The sequence below is a fragment of the Egretta garzetta genome, unplaced genomic scaffold (genome assembly GCF_000687185.1).
Source record: "Egretta garzetta isolate BGI_Z169 unplaced genomic scaffold, ASM68718v1 scaffold297, whole genome shotgun sequence".
In the NCBI taxonomy this organism is placed as follows: domain Eukaryota; kingdom Metazoa; phylum Chordata; class Aves; order Pelecaniformes; family Ardeidae; genus Egretta; species Egretta garzetta.
The window spans coordinates 2847743-2869203 of NW_009260410.1; the positions used below are offsets into that span (position 1 = coordinate 2847743).

The 21461-nt window shown below is 35.2% G+C and overlaps 2 protein-coding genes across 2 annotated transcripts in view; one reads left to right on the forward strand and one right to left on the reverse strand.

Annotated features, from left to right (window-relative positions):
- DNAH7 (dynein axonemal heavy chain 7) overlaps window positions 1-21461 on the forward strand; it is a 134189-nt gene that overhangs the window by 102783 nt on the left and 9945 nt on the right. Inside the window, exons 52-57 of the mRNA XM_009643532.2 lie at window positions 663-789; window positions 1971-2165; window positions 5227-5316; window positions 19397-19573; window positions 20605-20766; window positions 20995-21195. Of these exons, the coding sequence (XP_009641827.1) occupies window positions 663-789; window positions 1971-2165; window positions 5227-5316; window positions 19397-19573; window positions 20605-20766; window positions 20995-21195 (952 nt within the window). The remainder of the gene's footprint in view (window positions 1-662; window positions 790-1970; window positions 2166-5226; window positions 5317-19396; window positions 19574-20604; window positions 20767-20994; window positions 21196-21461) is intronic.
- Window positions 14938-18333, reverse strand: BIRC5 (baculoviral IAP repeat containing 5). Its single transcript, XM_035899042.1, has 4 exons — window positions 18196-18333; window positions 17023-17132; window positions 16576-16690; window positions 14938-15120 (listed from the first exon to the last, which is right to left on the reverse strand). The coding sequence occupies exons 1-4, from the start codon at window positions 18331-18333 to the stop codon at window positions 14938-14940; spliced, it is 546 nt and encodes a 181-aa protein (XP_035754935.1).

Sequence of the window (21461 nt, forward strand, 5' to 3'; positions counted from 1 at the left end):
GACCATCTTTGTGTCAGTATTTTGTGTATAAAAACGTATGTATATATATCCATTTAACTGATGAGGAATCAGTAATTTTGATGGGACTTAAAATGCTAATAAAAACCCAGGAGCATTTATATATTACAGTAATATTATTAAAAATGGTCTATTTCTTGCCAGCTGAATGGAAGAAAACAAAAATAGATAGAAACACAAGACTAAAAAGGAGACACAGCTTGCTTTCAATCTCCTGCCAAAAGTCTTCCACTTATCAGTTATAATAGATCACACTTAGGTTTCTGAATGATCACCATGTCTGAACTGCAGGAATACCCTCCAAGTAGCTCCCTGTCAAGGGACTGGTGACCTAGGTAGTTGGAAAAAAGCCATAGCACCTGTCCACATCTTTGTTACTACCTTGAAATTATTTGAAGTAGTTGTGCAAATTCAGACACTGCATTTCTAATGAAAATCATGTGTTACAAAGATGTAATTGCTCTTAGATGTTTTTTGTGTTATTTTGCTCACAAAATGGTACATGCATTTAATGATTGCTTTGGGGTAATTGAACAGAGAACTTATTAGAACAAAGGAGGTCTACATGGTTTGTAGTAGGTTTCCAGAGTGCACACTCTTTAGAGTGATATTAATGGAAGGTTGTTCTTTTTCAACACCTGTAGGTTGAAGATTCTCAAGGATCATTTTACTTACTCACTTTATGTCAATGTCTGTCGCTCCCTCTTTGAAAAGGACAAGCTACTCTTCTCTTTTTGTCTAACTGTGAATCTCCTGAAATATGAAAGATTGGTCAGTAATGAAAAATAATTTGCAGTTTGATATGATATATATTAAACTCCATATACAAATTACTGGTAATAGGAACATACAGGATAAGAGTAGAGAAATAAGTTTATATACAATTATATTACTTAAGCCTCAATTTTGTGGTGTTTTATTTTCATTTTAATAAGCAATTATCATAATTGAAAAAGATTCTCTAGAATAAAATAAATATATAAAAAACAGGTATGTCAAAACTGAGCTAGATTATAACAATTTTTCTAACCATTACTGAAATCAAAGCCCAGCCTATGTTATTCTTACAGTGAACACTTTGCAAAATTTTACTGTAATGTATTCAGAGTTCTAAGAGCATATCAAAATTAATTGTAACTATCAATTTAAGAAACGGCTCATCTTTTTCACTTAAGGTGCTAAAGGTATTTATTTTTGCATAGAATTCCTCAAAACCAAACACTTGTACCTACTGAATTCTATTAATTTCCAGTAACTCTTTACAAAATATTTCTTTACAGGATTTTTTTTAAATTCATAATGAAATTTTAATCATATCATCTGCAAAACAGGACTTATGGTTACTTGGAGTTGTTTCAGTGTAATATGGAAACATTTAAAATTTTAGAAACTTTTGAAAATTTTATATTGGGTCATACATAGAAGTTAATTCTTTCAAGAGCTGACAGTAATAATCAGGGAACACTGTTCTCCCATTCATAGGAACTTCAATTTAAAAATTCAAGCCATCAAAGTAATTTTGAGATAAAGGAGTATTGAGAAAGGTACGAGATATATAACAGGCTGATATTTCTTTTTCATATTTAGACTTGCATTATAGGAAAAGGTTGAAAAATGCATGGTTCCCTGAAATATGTCCAGTATTTTTTTCCTTCAACATTTTGGTATTTGAAGAAGATCTAAAAATCTAACCATTTAAAATTGTTCATTCCCCCAGCTACAAATGCAGATGAATCTTTAAATTGGCTCATATCTTAGGTTTTTTGATTCCTTAAATTCATGTTTAACTGAAAAACAGACACTAAATACTTTGGAAATAAGCTTTTAGTAGTTGTATAGGAGCTTCTTCAACTAACGCAGGAATTTAGATAAATGTATTGATTTCCTACATAATGTACTAAACTGATTAGATTTTATTTATTTAGTTCTGAGAGCAGTGTTTTTCATTGTAGATCAATGAGAATGAGTGGAAATTTCTTTTGACTGGAGGCATAGGTTTGGACAATCCCTTTTCTAATCCATGTACCTGGCTTCCTCCAAAATCATGGGATGAAATTTGTCGACTGGAAGATTTGCCATGCTTCACAAACATTCGTAAGGATTTTACACGACTGAAGGATGGATGGAAATTGGTATATGACAGCTTGGTATGTTAACATTCCTGATTGCTTGCATTCATAAGGTAGTTAACACATTGAAAATATTTATTCAGGGAAAAGAAAGTGCTGTCATTCTACATGGTATGTTCTTACATATATGAATGAAAATATTTAAGCAAATATTATGTAGTGGTAGATCATTGCCAATTTGTCACATGGCTTCTGAATATCAAGTCATGATTTAGATTAAATTTGGATGGAAAAAAGGCAACAAAACCTAGAGTGGTAAGGTGATAGTGAAATTTGCTAAACTTAAGGCAACCACAGTCCCTTGTCAGTCTATACATTTGTTTACTATGCTTTGATGATGCCTTTTCATGCTATTATGTAGCATGCTGCTTTCCTGGATAAGCGAAAAAACCCCAATTATTGCCACATAGAGAAACTAGAATGGCATTAGGGAGACCTGTGACTCCCTGTTCTCACAGTGACCTGGTATATGCCTCAATGGCTTATTCTGTCTTTATCTAACTTCATCACTGTTTCCTTAAATCTAAGCTCTTCAGACGAATCTTGCTCCACATGTGGACATTTGCTTTACCTTTAATCTTGGTATTACCTCCTCTTCTTATCATGCTCTTTTCTTCTGCTTCTTGATACACAAAGTGCTCATCATACACATACCTCTTGAACAAACAATTTAAAAAGTTATCCTTCTTTCCTGCTGGCACCATATCTGACCATAACCACTTCTATGTTCAGATAATACTGTCCATTTGTGCTAGTCCATTGAATCACTTTTCTCACTGTTAACTTAAATGATGAAAATTTATCACCAATCTTCAGTCAAATGACCCAGGACTTCTTACACTCATTTCAAAAAGATGAATTGTGTGTTTTATTCATTGTAAATGTCAAGGATTTAGAAAGCCTTTCTATTTAAAAAATGGGCTTAAAGCATGCAGAGAGGAAGAGAATGGATTTTGGGTTGGAAATGCTCATAAGTGTATGATAAGAGACATTAAAGAAACTAAGCAGCTGCAGCTCCTTCAGTTGTCCAGATTGCATGAAACAGTCAAATACCAGAGATAAAGCTTTCCTTGGGTATTTGCAAAAAGGTACAGCAAGTTGAGGGCTTTAGTTCTTCTTTGGGAAATAGTCCCTTAGAAAATGAACAGAGAAATGATGGCATTTAAAGAAGAGACTGAGGGAGGGAACTATTTTGTTATGCACTTTGGCATTATAACTTTTTAAAGAAATGCCTGTAAATTACAAGTGCTGACTTTCAGAAGTGAAGATTTAAGATGTGTGTGATAGCTATGTGTGCATTCACACAGCTAAACTGAAAAAACCAGAAATTTCTTTGTTTAAGTGGCATTCAATAAAATGAGATCTATAGAATTATGTCATCAGTTAACTGATAAAGAATGTAACAAACAGTAACACTGAAGCCAGGAATATTCAGTTACTGAACCCTGAGTGCTAGACCAAAAGGAATGCCATAATCTATCACTGTCCCGATATAGAAGAGTTGCTATACATTTTACTTGTTATGTGAAAACATTTTTGTTACCTATCTATCTAGCTTTAATGCTAGTACTTCCATGGGAATGCACTAGAATGTTCAAAAATGCTAGTTAATGGGTGTTGGGGAAGATTCCTTTTTGATAGCTGTATTTTTTATCACCAGTATCGTTTATCCCCAGTAATATGCAACCAGCTTTTTCTCCTGTCTTACTAGTGATACACAAATTTAAATAAAGGGCAGCTTCATGCGTGTACATTAGAGAGAAGGCACAATATCAATGTTTCTTGAGCCATTTTGTCATCAACAGCCATACACTGAATATGAATGTTTTTCAAAGGAGTTTGAGATGCACTCTTCTCCTCCCACTGTTGTAGATCAAGTTGCTTCCTGACTTCAACTCCCCAATTCACGGACTCCATGTTGTATTGCATATCTTTGAGCAGGGATTAAAACTCAGTTCTCTAGCTGGCTGACTTAATCTCAAAGCTACTGATGCATCTCTTCTCATGGAGAAGTGAAGGGTTTTCAGCACAGTGGCACAACTCAATGGAGTCTTCAGTGCCACCTTCACTCCTCAGTGTTTCCCAATTCACCTGGTTTTCTACAAAGCTCGCAAATTTTTAGCTAAACTCTTCAACAGCTTTAGAGAAGTTGTTCTGAGATATCTATTTTCCCCATATATTAATATAAAAATAACACAGCTTTCTGGATTCCGATCTGAAGCTAAGTGCCTAAAAGTTAGGGAAGGAGGGAGCCAGGCTCCAGATCCTTAGCAGAACACGAGCTCCATCGTGGTTTGATTTGCTAAATCAAAGTTGCTCAGAATGCAGTTTGTGCAGGTCGGTCTGCATACCTCTGTGCCCAACCCTCTATGGGCAAGCCCAAGAGGCTCACCAGCAGAGCTGTAATACCAGTTTCCAGAAAGGCATACTTAGATGGCACTGTACTTCAGTCCAATAAGAAATTCATATGCCATACAACAACTGCTGTTCCTAATCTGATAACTGTAATAACAATATAACAGCTTGATTTTTCATAGGCCATTTACAAACTGAATTCTCTGGTGCATTGTTTGACTTAATTTTCCAATTCTTGTTTTCTGCACTCATTTTCTACATTCAGATGCAACCTAACTCGTAGTTATCATGTAATACTGTAATGTGATTATCATTAATTATATGGTTATTATTGCAATATTGAAGACTGACACCATAACTCAGTTCTAAGAGAAAGAGGGAGGTAAAGTGCATTTTCAGGTTTCCTCCACCTCATTCCTTCTCCACTTTCTTGAGAAAAACTTTGGGTTATGACCTTTTATAGCCAAGAAGTGTTTAAGAGAAGCTTCTTAGGTAAACATATATTTAAAGGTGGTTTGGTTTTTTTTTTGTTGTTTTTTTTTGTTTTGTTTTTTGGGTTTTTTTTTGTTGTTTTTTTTTTTAAAGCTTTAAGCACATCAATCCCATTTCTGTGTATTAAGAAAAGATACATCATGGATTGATGTGTCAAATTAAAAAATAATTTGCTCTCACTATAAGTAATTCAAAAATGCTTTAAAGAATGTTGAAATACATGTGGTTTTAGGATCCCCAGCACGAGAACTTTCCTGCAGAGTGGCAAAAGTTGGGGGAGTTCCAAAGGATGCTTATCATTCGCTGCCTGAGACCTGACAAAGTATGTACAAAACTTTAATCTTTATTCAAAAAGGTCTGTCCATCTTGAAAATCAAAAGTGTTTACAAATATGCATTTCAACTGTGCTGTCTACAACCATTCTGCAACAGTCTATCATAAAGGAAAATAGGAATTAATGAGATTTAGAAAAAACAAGTTTGAAATTGTAATGAAAAAGCTTTTTAAAACAGAAAAGTAGGCCTTTAGCTTTTGTTAAGTTTCAGTGTACACACCAAGATCCCCAGAGCTCTTCCTCCTTGAGACTTGTCTTACAAACCTTATGACTTTCATTTTTCAGTAAACCTGCTATTTTTGCTTCTGTAACTTTTTTTTATTGATGCGATTATCTATGGTAAATTTTGTCTGGTTTAGGAAGATAATGGTAAGCAGGAGTGTAGATACATAGGTGCTTAAAAGTAACCATTATTGCAGACACACAGATCTGCTTTGTTCTACAGAAAGTGTTTTGAAGCAGAACTGTTCTGATTTGAGCCTGTCTAGCTATAAGGCTTGAATATGATGCAGACCACGATAGGTGCTCAGTTGTGAATCTTTATTCCAAGAAAGTCAACCTACTAAAAACCAGAATATAAGTATTTGCTTAGACATTTTTTCATGTATTCACAGGTTAGTGGGACTACTATTTGTCCACACCTCACCATAATGACAAAGCACATTGTGAAAGATAGTATAGACAGTTATGACCTCTGTTCCAGAGAGCCTATGAAAGGAATTCTCTACACTTCCTCACAAAATTGTTCAGCTTTATATTAGTACTCAGATAAAAACATGAATATTTATATCATATAAAGAAAACTTCTAGAGTCAGACTTTATACTTCACTTCTCCTGGATTTTTTTTGACTGGCAGTATGAGTTTCCAGAACATTGGGCAGATGGATCAGTATGGAGAGGCACTGGCGGCGTATACTGATGCTTGGTGACAAAGTTATCCACAAGACGCTGCCTAGTTGCAGTGACTTCTTCTTCAAAAGAGTTTATTATGCTTCTGCCAATTTTGCACTTAAAGCAAAGTAAAAGATTGAGACTTTCAATGGAGCAATTTAACTGTCTAGTTCAACTACATTCAGAACTTAGATCCTCAAAACCCCACTGATCTGCCATTAATTCTAGCTTAGAGTCTATGTTTAGCTATGGTCAGCATTACTGCTGTCTGAATGGTGCAGAGCAGTTTGGCAGATATTTTCATATGCATACGCCCATTTGATTCAGAGACTCCTCCACCAGCCTTGCCAGTAGGGCTCAGTTCAGTGACCGCTTTTGGGTATGTGTAGTATACTTTCTTTTAAAGTAAATTGTGAACCTACTATTTAGCTGTATTTTAAAACACATCAGGGAGGGAGACTTCAGTTTGATTTTCTTCTGTGTGCAGAGGCAAGATCTTGCTTCTCAGGATGCATTAGGATATTGATGCTTCAAGATGACATCACACTCTGGATCAGCCCTAGTGCACAGCCCTCCAAGCTATTGGTGACCGTATTCTTGGGGGCAAAGTGTCCCCTCTTGAAGCTACTGCTTCAAGTTTTCTATATGCCATACTTAGAAATACAGTAATATTATGGTTGAGCCCCCTTGGAACACTGCTCTATATCATTCACTGTTCAGGTTAGATAACAACATCATCTTCTCACTCTTAGTCCACCTTTTAAGGTATTGTACTGCTCCCACTGCAGCATGTGATCCTATTTTTATGTATTTGAGTCTGTTGCATAGGGAACTTAAATATTTAACCTTGACAGTCACCAGGCATATTTTCAATACAGATCAGCAAGGCAAATGTCTTATTTGTTCAAACCCACCAGGAAGTAAGATGCAGAATCTTTACTGTGCCTCATCAGGGAACTTGGTTCACTTGATTCTTACTATCCATAAGATTAGGGGTCATATATCAAAGGTCAGCTGATCTTGATCAACTAATTGAAGCAGCTCAGTTTTGTGTGCTTTCATATATGCCAACACTATGGCATGCATGAAATCCCAGAAGTGGGGAGCAATAAAACTGGATAATTGTAAAACATTTGAAACAGGCTTTAAAGTTTGAAAGTTTAATTAGACTGATTTACTTGTAAAACTGGAGATGTAAGCAATCATCTGGTCAAATTTTGTCTTTTCATATGTGTTGTTCATCCCTCCTGAGAAAGATAGAGCTGCTTATTGTAGAGCTTCCTGAATTGATTGATTATTGCACCTAAGATATTTTTTCTGCTGTAATGAGTTGTTGGAAAAGTATTTCTAAAGGAAACAGGTTTTTCTTCAAAAGCTAGACAATAGACTGCACTGAGAAGTGTTTAGGTGCAGATTTCTTATCCAACAATGCATGCAAGTCATTACTTTGGAATGTCGTGTTCTAACCTTACACAATCACTCCTTGCTGATGCTTGGAAATCTTAGAGATGGAAGTTCTTGTTTACATTCTAGCTTTGAATCTTACATTAAGATTATTTGGTTAACACTTACAAGGAAGGTTCTCAGCCGTGTCATCTCCAGCATGTAGTACTCCTCCATTGTCAGATCATCAAAGTGCTTAGTAAGGGATAAAAAACCACAGCTGTGACGTTTGGTGTGTTCCTCCCTGCAGTGTAAACCCACAGTTAGAACAGATATTAAAACCATGAAGGTGACATTTCAAGAGATGAAGAAATCTGAACAGACATGTGTCTTCAGTACTTTTACTGTCTATCATTAGAAAAAGTATCGTACAGAAAACATATGAAATAGATTTTAGTGGATCTCAGATACAAGCTAGTTGAACTATTTCAAGGTTACTGGGGGTAAGATAAACTTTCAGTAGGCTTCAGTTTTGTGAACTCTTACAGAGGAATTGGTAATTTTATAATGAGTAAGGGGATATTGTCAAAGAAGTTTGGAGGAATACTTCAAGAACATTGTTACATCTGTGCTTACCATGGGGCTATCGTCCTATTGCTACCCATTCGTCAATCTTGTTTTTTTCTATTGCTGATCTAGCCAACATTGAGCCGATGTACCAGTATTCACTCATGTGGTTTATTAACCTTTTCATCATGTCTATAGATAATTCAGAGCAATCAGAAGTTTTACAAACAAGGTAAGAGTGATAATTCACCATTTGTAATTGGTCATGTATTCATAGTTACTCCAGAAATGTTACTGTCATTTCTCCAAAGTGCATTGTCTCAGGCATTACATTATGATTTATTTTTTTTTGTACATATGTATGTGAGATATTTTGCTGGAAAATAATTTATTCATAGAAACAAAATGGTATAATATATTACAAGTGCAACATATTCCACTATTTCTATTTAGTAATTGCTACCTCAAGTCATGTGTGAAATTACAAAGTATCAGTTAAATAAAAATGGTCCATTTGCTTTGATTTTATATTTCATTTCATGTGGTGACTTCATATGCCTTGAAACATTGAACTTTGTCTTTCAACTTGAAAAAAGTTTACATTTTGTCCCGTGACCATCTTTGTGTCAGTATTTTGTGTATAAAAACGTATGTATATATATCCATTTAACTGATGAGGAATCAGTAATTTTGATGGGACTTAAAATGCTAATAAAAACCCAGGAGCATTTATATATTACAGTAATATTATTAAAAATGGTCTATTTCTTGCCAGCTGAATGGAAGAAAACAAAAATAGATAGAAACACAAGACTAAAAAGGAGACACAGCTTGCTTTCAATCTCCTGCCAAAAGTCTTCCACTTATCAGTTATAATAGATCACACTTAGGTTTCTGAATGATCACCATGTCTGAACTGCAGGAATACCCTCCAAGTAGCTCCCTGTCAAGGGACTGGTGACCTAGGTAGTTGGAAAAAAGCCATAGCACCTGTCCACATCTTTGTTACTACCTTGAAATTATTTGAAGTAGTTGTGCAAATTCAGACACTGCATTTCTAATGAAAATCATGTGTTACAAAGATGTAATTGCTCTTAGATGTTTTTTGTGTTATTTTGCTCACAAAATGGTACATGCATTTAATGATTGCTTTGGGGTAATTGAACAGAGAACTTATTAGAACAAAGGAGGTCTACATGGTTTGTAGTAGGTTTCCAGAGTGCACACTCTTTAGAGTGATATTAATGGAAGGTTGTTCTTTTTCAACACCTGTAGGTTGAAGATTCTCAAGGATCATTTTACTTACTCACTTTATGTCAATGTCTGTCGCTCCCTCTTTGAAAAGGACAAGCTACTCTTCTCTTTTTGTCTAACTGTGAATCTCCTGAAATATGAAAGATTGGTCAGTAATGAAAAATAATTTGCAGTTTGATATGATATATATTAAACTCCATATACAAATTACTGGTAATAGGAACATACAGGATAAGAGTAGAGAAATAAGTTTATATACAATTATATTACTTAAGCCTCAATTTTGTGGTGTTTTATTTTCATTTTAATAAGCAATTATCATAATTGAAAAAGATTCTCTAGAATAAAATAAATATATAAAAAACAGGTATGTCAAAACTGAGCTAGATTATAACAATTTTTCTAACCATTACTGAAATCAAAGCCCAGCCTATGTTATTCTTACAGTGAACACTTTGCAAAATTTTACTGTAATGTATTCAGAGTTCTAAGAGCATATCAAAATTAATTGTAACTATCAATTTAAGAAACGGCTCATCTTTTTCACTTAAGGTGCTAAAGGTATTTATTTTTGCATAGAATTCCTCAAAACCAAACACTTGTACCTACTGAATTCTATTAATTTCCAGTAACTCTTTACAAAATATTTCTTTACAGGATTTTTTTTAAATTCATAATGAAATTTTAATCATATCATCTGCAAAACAGGATTTATGGTTACTTGGAGTTGTTTCAGTGTAATATGGAAACATTTAAAATTTTAGAAACTTTTGAAAATTTTATATTGGGTCATACATAGAAGTTAATTCTTTCAAGAGCTGACAGTAATAATCAGGGAACACTGTTCTCCCATTCATAGGAACTTCAATTTAAAAATTCAAGCCATCAAAGTAATTTTGAGATAAAGGAGTATTGAGAAAGGTACGAGATATATAACAGGCTGATATTTCTTTTTCATATTTAGACTTGCATTATAGGAAAAGGTTGAAAAATGCATGGTTCCCTGAAATATGTCCAGTATTTTTTTCCTTCAACATTTTGGTATTTGAAGAAGGTCTAAAAATCTAACCATTTAAAATTGTTCATTCCCCCAGCTACAAATGCAGATGAATCTTTAAATTGGCTCATATCTTAGGTTTTTTGATTCCTTAAATTCATGTTTAACTGAAAAACAGACACTAAATACTTTGGAAATAAGCTTTTAGTAGTTGTATAGGAGCTTCTTCAACTAACGCAGGAATTTAGATAAATGTATTGATTTCCTACATAATGTACTAAACTGATTAGATTTTATTTGTTTAGTTCTGAGAGCAGTGTTTTTCATTGTAGATCAATGAGAATGAGTGGAAATTTCTTTTGACTGGAGGCATAGGTTTGGACAATCCCTTTTCTAATCCATGTACCTGGCTTCCTCCAAAATCATGGGATGAAATTTGTCGACTGGAAGATTTGCCATGCTTCACAAACATTCGTAAGGATTTTACACGACTGAAGGATGGATGGAAATTGGTATATGACAGCTTGGTATGTTAACATTCCTGATTGCTTGCATTCATAAGGTAGTTAACACATTGAAAATATTTATTCAGGGAAAAGAAAGTGCTGTCATTCTACATGGTATGTTCTTACATATATGAATGAAAATATTTAAGCAAATATTATGTAGTGGTAGATCATTGCCAATTTGTCACATGGCTTCTGAATATCAAGTCATGATTTAGATTAAATTTGGATGGAAAAAAGGCAACAAAACCTAGAGTGGTAAGGTGATAGTGAAATTTGCTAAACTTAAGGCAACCACTGTCCCTTGTCAGTCTATACATTTGTTTACTATGCTTTGATGATGCCTTTTCATGCTATTATGTAGCATGCTGCTTTCCTGGATAAGCGAAAAAACCCCAATTATTGCCACATAGAGAAACTAGAATGGCATTAGGGAGACCTGTGACTCCCTGTTCTCACAGTGACCTGGTATATGCCTCAATGGCTTATTCTGTCTTTATCTAACTTCATCACTGTTTCCTTAAATCTAAGCTCTTCAGACGAATCTTGCTCCACATGTGGACATTTGCTTTACCTTTAATCTTGGTATTACCTCCTCTTCTTATCATGCTCTTTTCTTCTGCTTCTTGATACACAAAGTGCTCATCATACACATACCTCTTGAACAAACAATTTAAAAAGTTATCCTTCTTTCCTGCTGGCACCATATCTGACCATAACCACTTCTATGTTCAGATAATACTGTCCATTTGTGCTAGTCCATTGAATCACTTTTCTCACTGTTAACTTAAATGATGAAAATTTATCACCAATCTTCAGTCAAATGACCCAGGACTTCTTACACTCATTTCAAAAAGATGAATTGTGTGTTTTATTCATTGTAAATGTCAAGGATTTAGAAAGCCTTTCTATTTAAAAAATGGGCTTAAAGCATGCAGAGAGGAAGAGAATGGATTTTGGGTTGGAAATGCTCATAAGTGTATGATAAGAGACATTAAAGAAACTAAGCAGCTGCAGCTCCTTCAGTTGTCCAGATTGCATGAAACAGTCAAATACCAGAGATAAAGCTTTCCTTGGGTATTTGCAAAAAGGTACAGCAAGTTGAGGGCTTTAGTTCTTCTTTGGGAAATAGTCCCTTAGAAAATGAACAGAGAAATGATGGCATTTAAAGAAGAGACTGAGGGAGGGAACTATTTTGTTATGCACTTTGGCATTATAACTTTTTAAAGAAATGCCTGTAAATTACAAGTGCTGACTTTCAGAAGTGAAGATTTAAGATGTGTGTGATAGCTATGTGTGCATTCACACAGCTAAACTGAAAAAACCAGAAATTTCTTTGTTTAAGTGGCATTCAATAAAATGAGATCTATAGAATTATGTCATCAGTTAACTGATAAAGAATGTAACAAACAGTAACACTGAAGCCAGGAATATTCAGTTACTGAACCCTGAGTGCTAGACCAAAAGGAATGCCATAATCTATCACTGTCCCGATATAGAAGAGTTGCTATACATTTTACTTGTTATGTGAAAACATTTTTGTTACCTATCTATCTAGCTTTAATGCTAGTACTTCCATGGGAATGCACTAGAATGTTCAAAAATGCTAGTTAATGGGTGTTGGGGAAGATTCCTTTTTGATAGCTGTATTTTTTATCACCAGTATCGTTTATCCCCAGTAATATGCAACCAGCTTTTTCTCCTGTCTTACTAGTGATACACAAATTTAAATAAAGGGCAGTTTCATGCGTGTACATTAGAGAGAAGGCACAATATCAATGTTTCTTGAGCCATTTTGTCATCAACAGCCATACACTGAATATGAATGTTTTTCAAAGGAGTTTGAGATGCACTCTTCTCCTCCCACTGTTGTAGATCAAGTTGCTTCCTGACTTCAACTCCCCAATTCACGGACTCCATGTTGTATTGCATATCTTTGAGCAGGGATTAAAACTCAGTTCTCTAGCTGGCTGACTTAATCTCAAAGCTACTGATGCATCTCTTCTCATGGAGAAGTGAAGGGTTTTCAGCACAGTGGCACAACTCAATGGAGTCTTCAGTGCCACCTTCACTCCTCAGTGTTTCCCAATTCACCTGGTTTTCTACAAAGCTCGCAAATTTTTAGCTAAACTCTTCAACAGCTTTAGAGAAGTTGTTCTGAGATATCTATTTTCCCCATATATTAATATAAAAATAATACAGCTTTCTGGATTCCGATCTGAAGCTAAGTGCCTAAAAGTTAGGGAAGGAGGGAGCCAGGCTCCAGATCCTTAGCAGAACACGAGCTCCATCGTGGTTTGATTTGCTAAATCAAAGTTGCTCAGAATGCAGTTTGTGCAGGTCGGTCTGCATACCTCTGTGCCCAACCCTCTATGGGCAAGCCCAAGAGGCTCACCAGCAGAGCTGTAATACCAGTTTCCAGAAAGGCATACTTAGATGGCACTGTACTTCAGTCCAATAAGAAATTCATATGCCATACAACAACTGCTGTTCCCAATCTGATAACTGTAATAACAATATAACAGCTTGATTTTTCATAGGCCATTTACAAACTGAATTCTCTGGTGCATTGTTTGACTTAATTTTCCAATTCTTGTTTTCTGCACTCATTTTCTACATTCAGATGCAACCTAACTCGTAGTTATCATGTAATACTGTAATGTGATTATCATTAATTATATGGTTATTATTGCAATATTGAAGACTGACACCATAACTCAGTTCTAAGAGAAAGAGGGAGGTAAAGTGCATTTTCAGGTTTCCTCCACCTCATTCCTTCTCCACTTTCTTGAGAAAAACTTTGGGTTATGACCTTTTATAGCCAAGAAGTGTTTAAGAGAAGCTTCTTAGGTAAACATATATTTAAAGGTGGCTTGGGTTTTTTTTTTTTGGTTTTTTTTGTTTTGTTTTTTGGGTTTTTTTTTGTTGTTTTTTTTTTTAAAGCTTTAAGCACATCAATCCCATTTCTGTGTATTAAGAAAAGATACATCATGGATTGATGTGTCAAGTTAAAAAATAATTTGCTCTCACTATAAGTAATTCAAAAATGCTTTAAAGAATGTTGAAATACATGTGGTTTTAGGATCCCCAGCACGAGAACTTTCCTGCAGAGTGGCAAAAGTTGGGGGAGTTCCAAAGGATGCTTATCATTCGCTGCCTGAGACCTGACAAAGTATGTACAAAACTTTAATCTTTATTCAAAAAGGTCTGTCCATCTTGAAAATCAAAAGTGTTTACAAATATGCATTTCAACTGTGCTGTCTACAACCATTCTGCAACAGTCTATCATAAAGGAAAATAGGAATTAATGAGATTTAGAAAAAACAAGTTTGAAATTGTAATGAAAAAGCTTTTTAAAACAGAAAAGTAGGCCTTTAGCTTTTGTTAAGTTTCAGTGTACACACCAAGATCCCCAGAGCTCTTCCTCCTTGAGACTTGTCTTACAAACCTTATGACTTTCATTTTTCAGTAAACCTGCTATTTTTGCTTCTGTAACTTTTTTTTATTGATGCGATTATCTATGGTAAATTTTGTCTGGTTTAGGAAGATAATGGTAAGCAGGAGTGTAGATACATAGGTGCTTAAAAGTAACCATTATTGCAGACACACAGATCTGCTTTGTTCTACAGAAAGTGTTTTGAAGCAGAACTGTTCTGATTTGAGCCTGTCTAGCTATAAGGCTTGAATATGATGCAGACCACGATAGGTGCTCAGTTGTGAATCTTTATTCCAAGAAAGTCAACCTACTAAAAACCAGAATATAAGTATTTGCTTAGACATTTTTTCATGTATTCACAGGTTAGTGGGACTACTATTTGTCCACACCTCACCATAATGACAAAGCACATTGTGAAAGATAGTATAGACAGTTATGACCTCTGTTCCAGAGAGCCTATGAAAGGAATTCTCTACACTTCCTCACAAAATTGTTCAGCTTTATATTAGTACTCAGATAAAAACATGAATATTTATATCATATAAAGAAAACTTCTAGAGTCAGACTTTATACTTCACTTCTCCTGGATTTTTTTTGACTGGCAGTATGAGTTTCCAGAACATTGGGCAGATGGATCAGTATGGAGAGGCACTGGCGGCGTATACTGATGCTTGGTGACAAAGTTATCCACAAGACGCTGCCTAGTTGCAGTGACTTCTTCTTCAAAAGAGTTTATTATGCTTCTGCCAATTTTGCACTTAAAGCAAAGTAAAAGATTGAGACTTTCAATGGAGCAATTTAACTGTCTAGTTCAACTACATTCAGAACTTAGATCCTCAAAACCCCACTGATCTGCCATTAATTCTAGCTTAGAGTCTATGTTTAGCTATGGTCAGCATTACTGCTGTCTGAATGGTGCAGAGCAGTTTGGCAGATATTTTCATATGCATACGCCCATTTGATTCAGAGACTCCTCCACCAGCCTTGCCAGTAGGGCTCAGTTCAGTGACCGCTTTTGGGTATGTGTAGTATACTTTCTTTTAAAGTAAATTGTGAACCTACTATTTAGCTGTATTTTAAAACACATCAGGGAGGGAGACTTCAGTTTGATTTTCTTCTGTGTGCAGAGGCAAGATCTTGCTTCTCAGGATGCATTAGGATATTGATGCTTCAAGATGACATCACACTCTGGATCAGCCCTAGTGCACAGCCCTCCAAGCTATTGGTGACCGTATTCTTGGGGGCAAAGTGTCCCCTCTTGAAGCTACTGCTTCAAGTTTTCTATATGCCATACTTAGAAATACAGTAATATTATGGTTGAGCCCCCTTGGAACACTGCTCTATATCATTCACTGTTCAGGTTAGATAACAACATCATCTTCTCACTCTTAGTCCACCTTTTAAGGTATTGTACTGCTCCCACTGCAGCATGTGATCCTATTTTTATGTATTTGAGTCTGTTGCATAGGGAACTTAAATATTTAACCTTGACAGTCACCAGGCATATTTTCAATACAGATCAGCAAGGCAAATGTCTTATTTGTTCAAACCCACCAGGAAGTAAGATGCAGAATCTTTACTGTGCCTCATCAGGGAACTTGGTTCACTTGATTCTTACTATCCATAAGATTAGGGGTCATATATCAAAGGTCAGCTGATCTTGATCAACTAATTGAAGCAGCTCAGTTTTGTGTGCTTTCATATATGCCAACACTATGGCATGCATGAAATCCCAGAAGTGGGGAGCAATAAAACTGGATAATTGTAAAACATTTGAAACAGGCTTTAAAGTTTGAAAGTTTAATTAGACTGATTTACTTGTAAAACTGGAGATGTAAGCAATCATCTGGTCAAATTTTGTCTTTTCATATGTGTTGTTCATCCCTCCTGAGAAAGATAGAGCTGCTTATTGTAGAGCTTCCTGAATTGATTGATTATTGCACCTAAGATATTTTTTCTGCTGTAATGAGTTGTTGGAAAAGTATTTCTAAAGGAAACAGGTTTTTCTTCAAAAGCTAGACAATAGACTGCACTGAGAAGTGTTTAGGTGCAGATTTCTTATCCAACAATGCATGCAAGTCATTACTTTGGAATGTCGTGTTCTAACCTTACACAATCACTCCTTGCTGATGCTTGGAAATCTTAGAGATGGAAGTTCTTGTTTACATTCTAGCTTTGAATCTTACATTAAGATTATTTGGTTAACACTTACAAGGAAGGTTCTCAGCCGTGTCATCTCCAGCATGTAGTACTCCTCCATTGTCAGATCATCAAAGTGCTTAGTAAGGGATAAAAAACCACAGCTGTGACGTTTGGTGTGTTCCTCCCTGCAGTGTAAACCCACAGTTAGAACAGATATTAAAACCATGAAGGTGACATTTCAAGAGATGAAGAAATCTGAACAGACATGTGTCTTCAGTACTTTTACTGTCTATCATTAGAAAAAGTATCGTACAGAAAACATATGAAATAGATTTTAGTGGATCTCAGATACAAGCTAGTTGAACTATTTCAAGGTTACTGGGGGTAAGATAAACTTTCAGTAGGCTTCAGTTTTGTGAACTCTTACAGAGGAATTGGTAATTTTATAATGAGTAAGGGGATATTGTCAAAGAAGTTTGGAGGAATACTTCAAGAACATTGTTACATCTGTGCTTACCATGGGTCATCATTTGGTTCCCAGCCCTCCAGTTCTATCAAGCAAAAGAAACATTTTGCCACATCTGGTTCATTTGCATTTGGACACTGGACAAAGCCCGCCTTTGCCATCTGCAGGTGACAGTTTAGAAGTTTAGAGGCTCATCCAATGTCAAGCTCATGTTCACATCACCAAACTGTTTCTGAGAGCTTGTAAATAATGTCTTTCCCCACAATGTCTGTCAGCACAGATCAGGCTAAAAAATAAGTTTTAAGTGTGAGGACTGCAAGCAGGTGAATAAGCAACTAGTAAAGGGACAAGGAATAGGCTACAAGTAGCGAACAGATTTCTGCATATCTGTGGTATCTGCAGGCTACCGGAGTAGCTTTGTTCTACCAGAAAACATCTAGTAGATGCCATGCTACACAGGCCTTTCAGTGGCAGTACATGAGATCTGTCATAGCCAGGACTTTAAAGAATATTTTCAGAGAAAAACCATAGCATAAGACCATAGACAGAGAACCTTTAAATATAAATTATGTGAGTAAAATGCTACATCTTTAACTTCTGTGTTTTCCTGTCACTTTAGAATCACATCTGGTCAGAATACTAAAAATTAATTAAGTTTGTTGGCAGTTATTGAACGTCACAGCTTCTCAGCTAACTCTTGCACTGACTCATCTGAGATCCAGCCTGGAAGTTTCATTTGTGTGCCAAAGTAGAAAACAGGTGGATTTATTTTTAGATGCTTAAGTCAAAGACTGCAGGGACATAAACATTAAGTTTTCTAAAATCTAAATAATTTCAGTTTCTGAATTTTAAGTAGTGATCATTCTGTTACTTCTTTCTTCCTGCTGGATGTGTACTTGTTTCTTCTAATGTAGGCTTCTTTTTAATGGATGAAAATTTGCAATCAGAAAGACTACATAACGCAATAAATTTACTTTTAAGTAACAAGAACAAAAAAAATGAAAACAAGTAACTATATCAAATTCTGTAGCTAGACTAGTGAACTGAACATGTATTTCTGAGCAGGGAACAGAGGGAAGTTGGAGTATTAACTCCTCATCTTCTTCAGGCTTAGTAGAAGCTCACAACTTTTCTTGAACATGAATATACTTAACAAGGACTTCATATTCAGGCACAGTACATAAAAAATAAAGCATAGTAAAAAATATCCATTTTCAAACTTACATTCTCTGGAGTGCATTTGCAGTTCTCTATAAAAGGCCAGTTTGTGAAGGTTTTTAAACGGTTCTCGTATTCATACATATCCTTAAAATCACTTAAGAGCTTGGAAGCCAAACTGAGCTCTTTCAAGAGACTCTCCATCTCTAAAACCTGCAATTAGTATAGCCCAGAGCCTCCCTCCTGCTCTCAGACTTAAGGCTTTATAACAATTGGTGACACGTTGCACCTGTAAAGCAGGGTAGGTTGTAAAGTAAATAAAAACACAGGTGAGTTTGTGAGCAGGACAATCAAGAAAAATGAAGCTACTGGATCTTTTTTTCCCATGTTACATTCTGTGTACTCAGTCACACTATGTATTAGCTGAAAGCACCTATGCTAATGTGGTATGAAAATTATGAATTTTGTAATTGAAATGTCAAAAATGCAAGTTAAAAACTCTAGTTGCAAATACAGTAATTTTACATGTAAAACTTTGTGACCAAAGTGGTTACATTAACATTGCTATTTGAAACCTTTAGCATTTCTTGAATTTTGTGTTCAGAGATTAAAACTTAGTTATCATGTTTGCAAATACTGTTGCATTTCTTTAAAGGGGAGGTGTTTATTGTAAAATATTCTAGAGTGTGTCCAGAGATACAATGAATGGTGATATTTAGAAGAATTATATCTGTAAGGGTTTACAGGATCAGAGCATTAAGCTGTCATTTTATAAATTGTCTCTCATTTTGGTACAGAGCCCAATTAACTTCAGTAGGAAGTTTAAACACCAGTGTGTACAAAACTGCTGTACACAGCAGTTTTCTAAGCCAAGATCTTAACACCTTTGAAAGGTGTTGCGTTATGAGACTTGAAAATTGAAATCCTCTCCATAATACACATGGAGTAAGTGCAGAAAAAATTCTGGCTTCCTATACCAGCACATTAGTTTGTCCAGATGTGGTGACAGAAATGAGATTAAGGATCATTTGCATAGGACTTCCAATTTCAACCCTCTTAATGCATCTTTTTTGCCTAGATTTATACATGCTATATCACTGATTCCTCTGGGACTGTATTTGTATCTAATTTTATATGCAGGAACACTGTCCTTGAAATTTATATTATAATGTTCAGAGTAATATGTGTTAATGCTTACACAAAACCAGGGCACTTTAATTCTATTTTTTTCTTTTTTTTTTTTTTTTTTTTTTTTTTTTTTTTTTAGATAATACCAGTGGTACAGGAATTTATCATTCACAACCTGGGCCGTCCATTTATTGAGCCACCTCCATTTGATTTGTCAAAAGCATTTTCTGATAGTCATTCTTGTGCACCGCTGATATTTATACTTTCTCCTGGTGCTGACCCCATGGCAGCCCTTCTTAAATTTGCTGATGATCAGGTATTTTAGTATCTCCAGGCTTTTTTAATATAATTGATGCTTGTGTGTGTTCACATGAACACATGTATGTTTATATGAAGCAAGGAACTTTATTTAAGTAGAAGTTGAAATGCCAAAGCTCAAACCCCTGTTTTTAACTGCCCAAAAAGATTTTAAAATTGATCTCATGTTTCTTTTTAACACAAAGCACTAATTAATGCATGTGGATTGTTTTTAGGAATGAAAAATTTGACTGTTTATAAGAAATTGGATAGTACAAGTTTTGGGTATCTTTTATAATGTTGTGATGTAATGATCTATTTAATTAATTAGTTTGTGTAATCTCAAATGGAAAATGGAAAAATGGAACAAAACCATAACGGTTTAAACGTTCACTGTAAGGAATCTTATCTGAAAATGGTATTTTTTTCTAATAAGCATTATGTGTAATCACTTAATTACAAAACACTTTAGTAATATAGGACCTTAGGATCTTGGGTAGCATTTACACCTCCATATTCAAAGATGGGTTTTCTTTGGCTTTGACTGTCATTATTATGGCATTTAAAACAAGAAATTCCCAACAGCCTAAATCAGTTCTTATGTAGAAGAGTACTGTTACAATACTAGAAAGTTGCTGTTTTCTGGTAAGATGTATATTTGTTGTGTTTCCTACTATTCTGTCAGAATTCTATGCTGTTGAGAATGACAGACATACTTCAAGTCTCCAACCACCAAGCTGCAAATGTATTCTGCATTTTATAGTAGGTTGTCTACATCCTTAAAGATCATACTGTTTTCAGGAGTATTTTGAACCTGTCAGAATGTTACAGTTCCGGAGTAAATGGATGTGCAGTTGGAGCTTTTCACTGGAAGATAGATAAGAGGTTTTAGTCAACTTGAATGACATGAAAAAAATATTTAAACTGTATTTTAAAATATACTGTATATTAAATATTTTAAGAATGCATACAGATGTGACCTCTCATACCAGAAGGTTTAGTGTATTTATGCAATATTATTCTTACTTAGAATATGCTTTCTATATGCAGGGGTATGGTGGTACAAAGCTTAGTTCTCTGTCACTTGGTCAAGGCCAAGGCCCAATAGCCATGAAAATGATAGAGAAGGCAGTGAAGGAAGGAACATGGATAGTTCTGCAAAATTGCCACCTAGCAAGTTCATGGATGCCAATACTGGAACGAGTCTGTGAGGTAAAAATAAGTATTATCTTCTTGCAAATACTTTTGAAGACGAAGGGAAGAAGGGAAGGTGTCATTCATAACTGTTACTTTCACTATAATCATGTATAAGCATCTAAGAAATTGAACTTTGGACTGGTATATTTTCCCACTTTAAAAAATGCTTTAATAGTAACACTTGAGGTGTATATTAATCTGCTGTGTCTTCCAGTTGCCTGTTTTTATATGTGTTTATTGTAGGAGCTAAACCCTGATACAACACATCCAGATTTCCGAATTTGGCTCACCAGTTACCCATCTGACACGTTCCCAGTGTCTGTGCTTCAGAATGGAGTGAAGATGACTAATGAAGCACCAAAAGGTTTACGGGCCAATATAATTCGTTCGTACCTGATGGATCCAATATCTGATCCTGACTTTTTCAACAGCTGCAGAAAACCTGTTAGTAATGTTGTATTGTAACTCTGTAAATCAGATAAAGCAGACCTTGCTGACTGTGTATGTGTGCTCTGGGGGAAGAAGCCCTCCCAAATTAAATAGTTGTCTTCTACTGCAATGAAACTGGTTTTGATTGCTGGCAATAGTGAAGTAAATTTAATTTTATTGCTCGTCTCCTACTTCTTCAATTGAGATTTTGTGGTATGGCATTATTAATACAGCTCTCTAGTTTAAAAAATAGTAAGACTGAGAAAAATATTAACCACTCT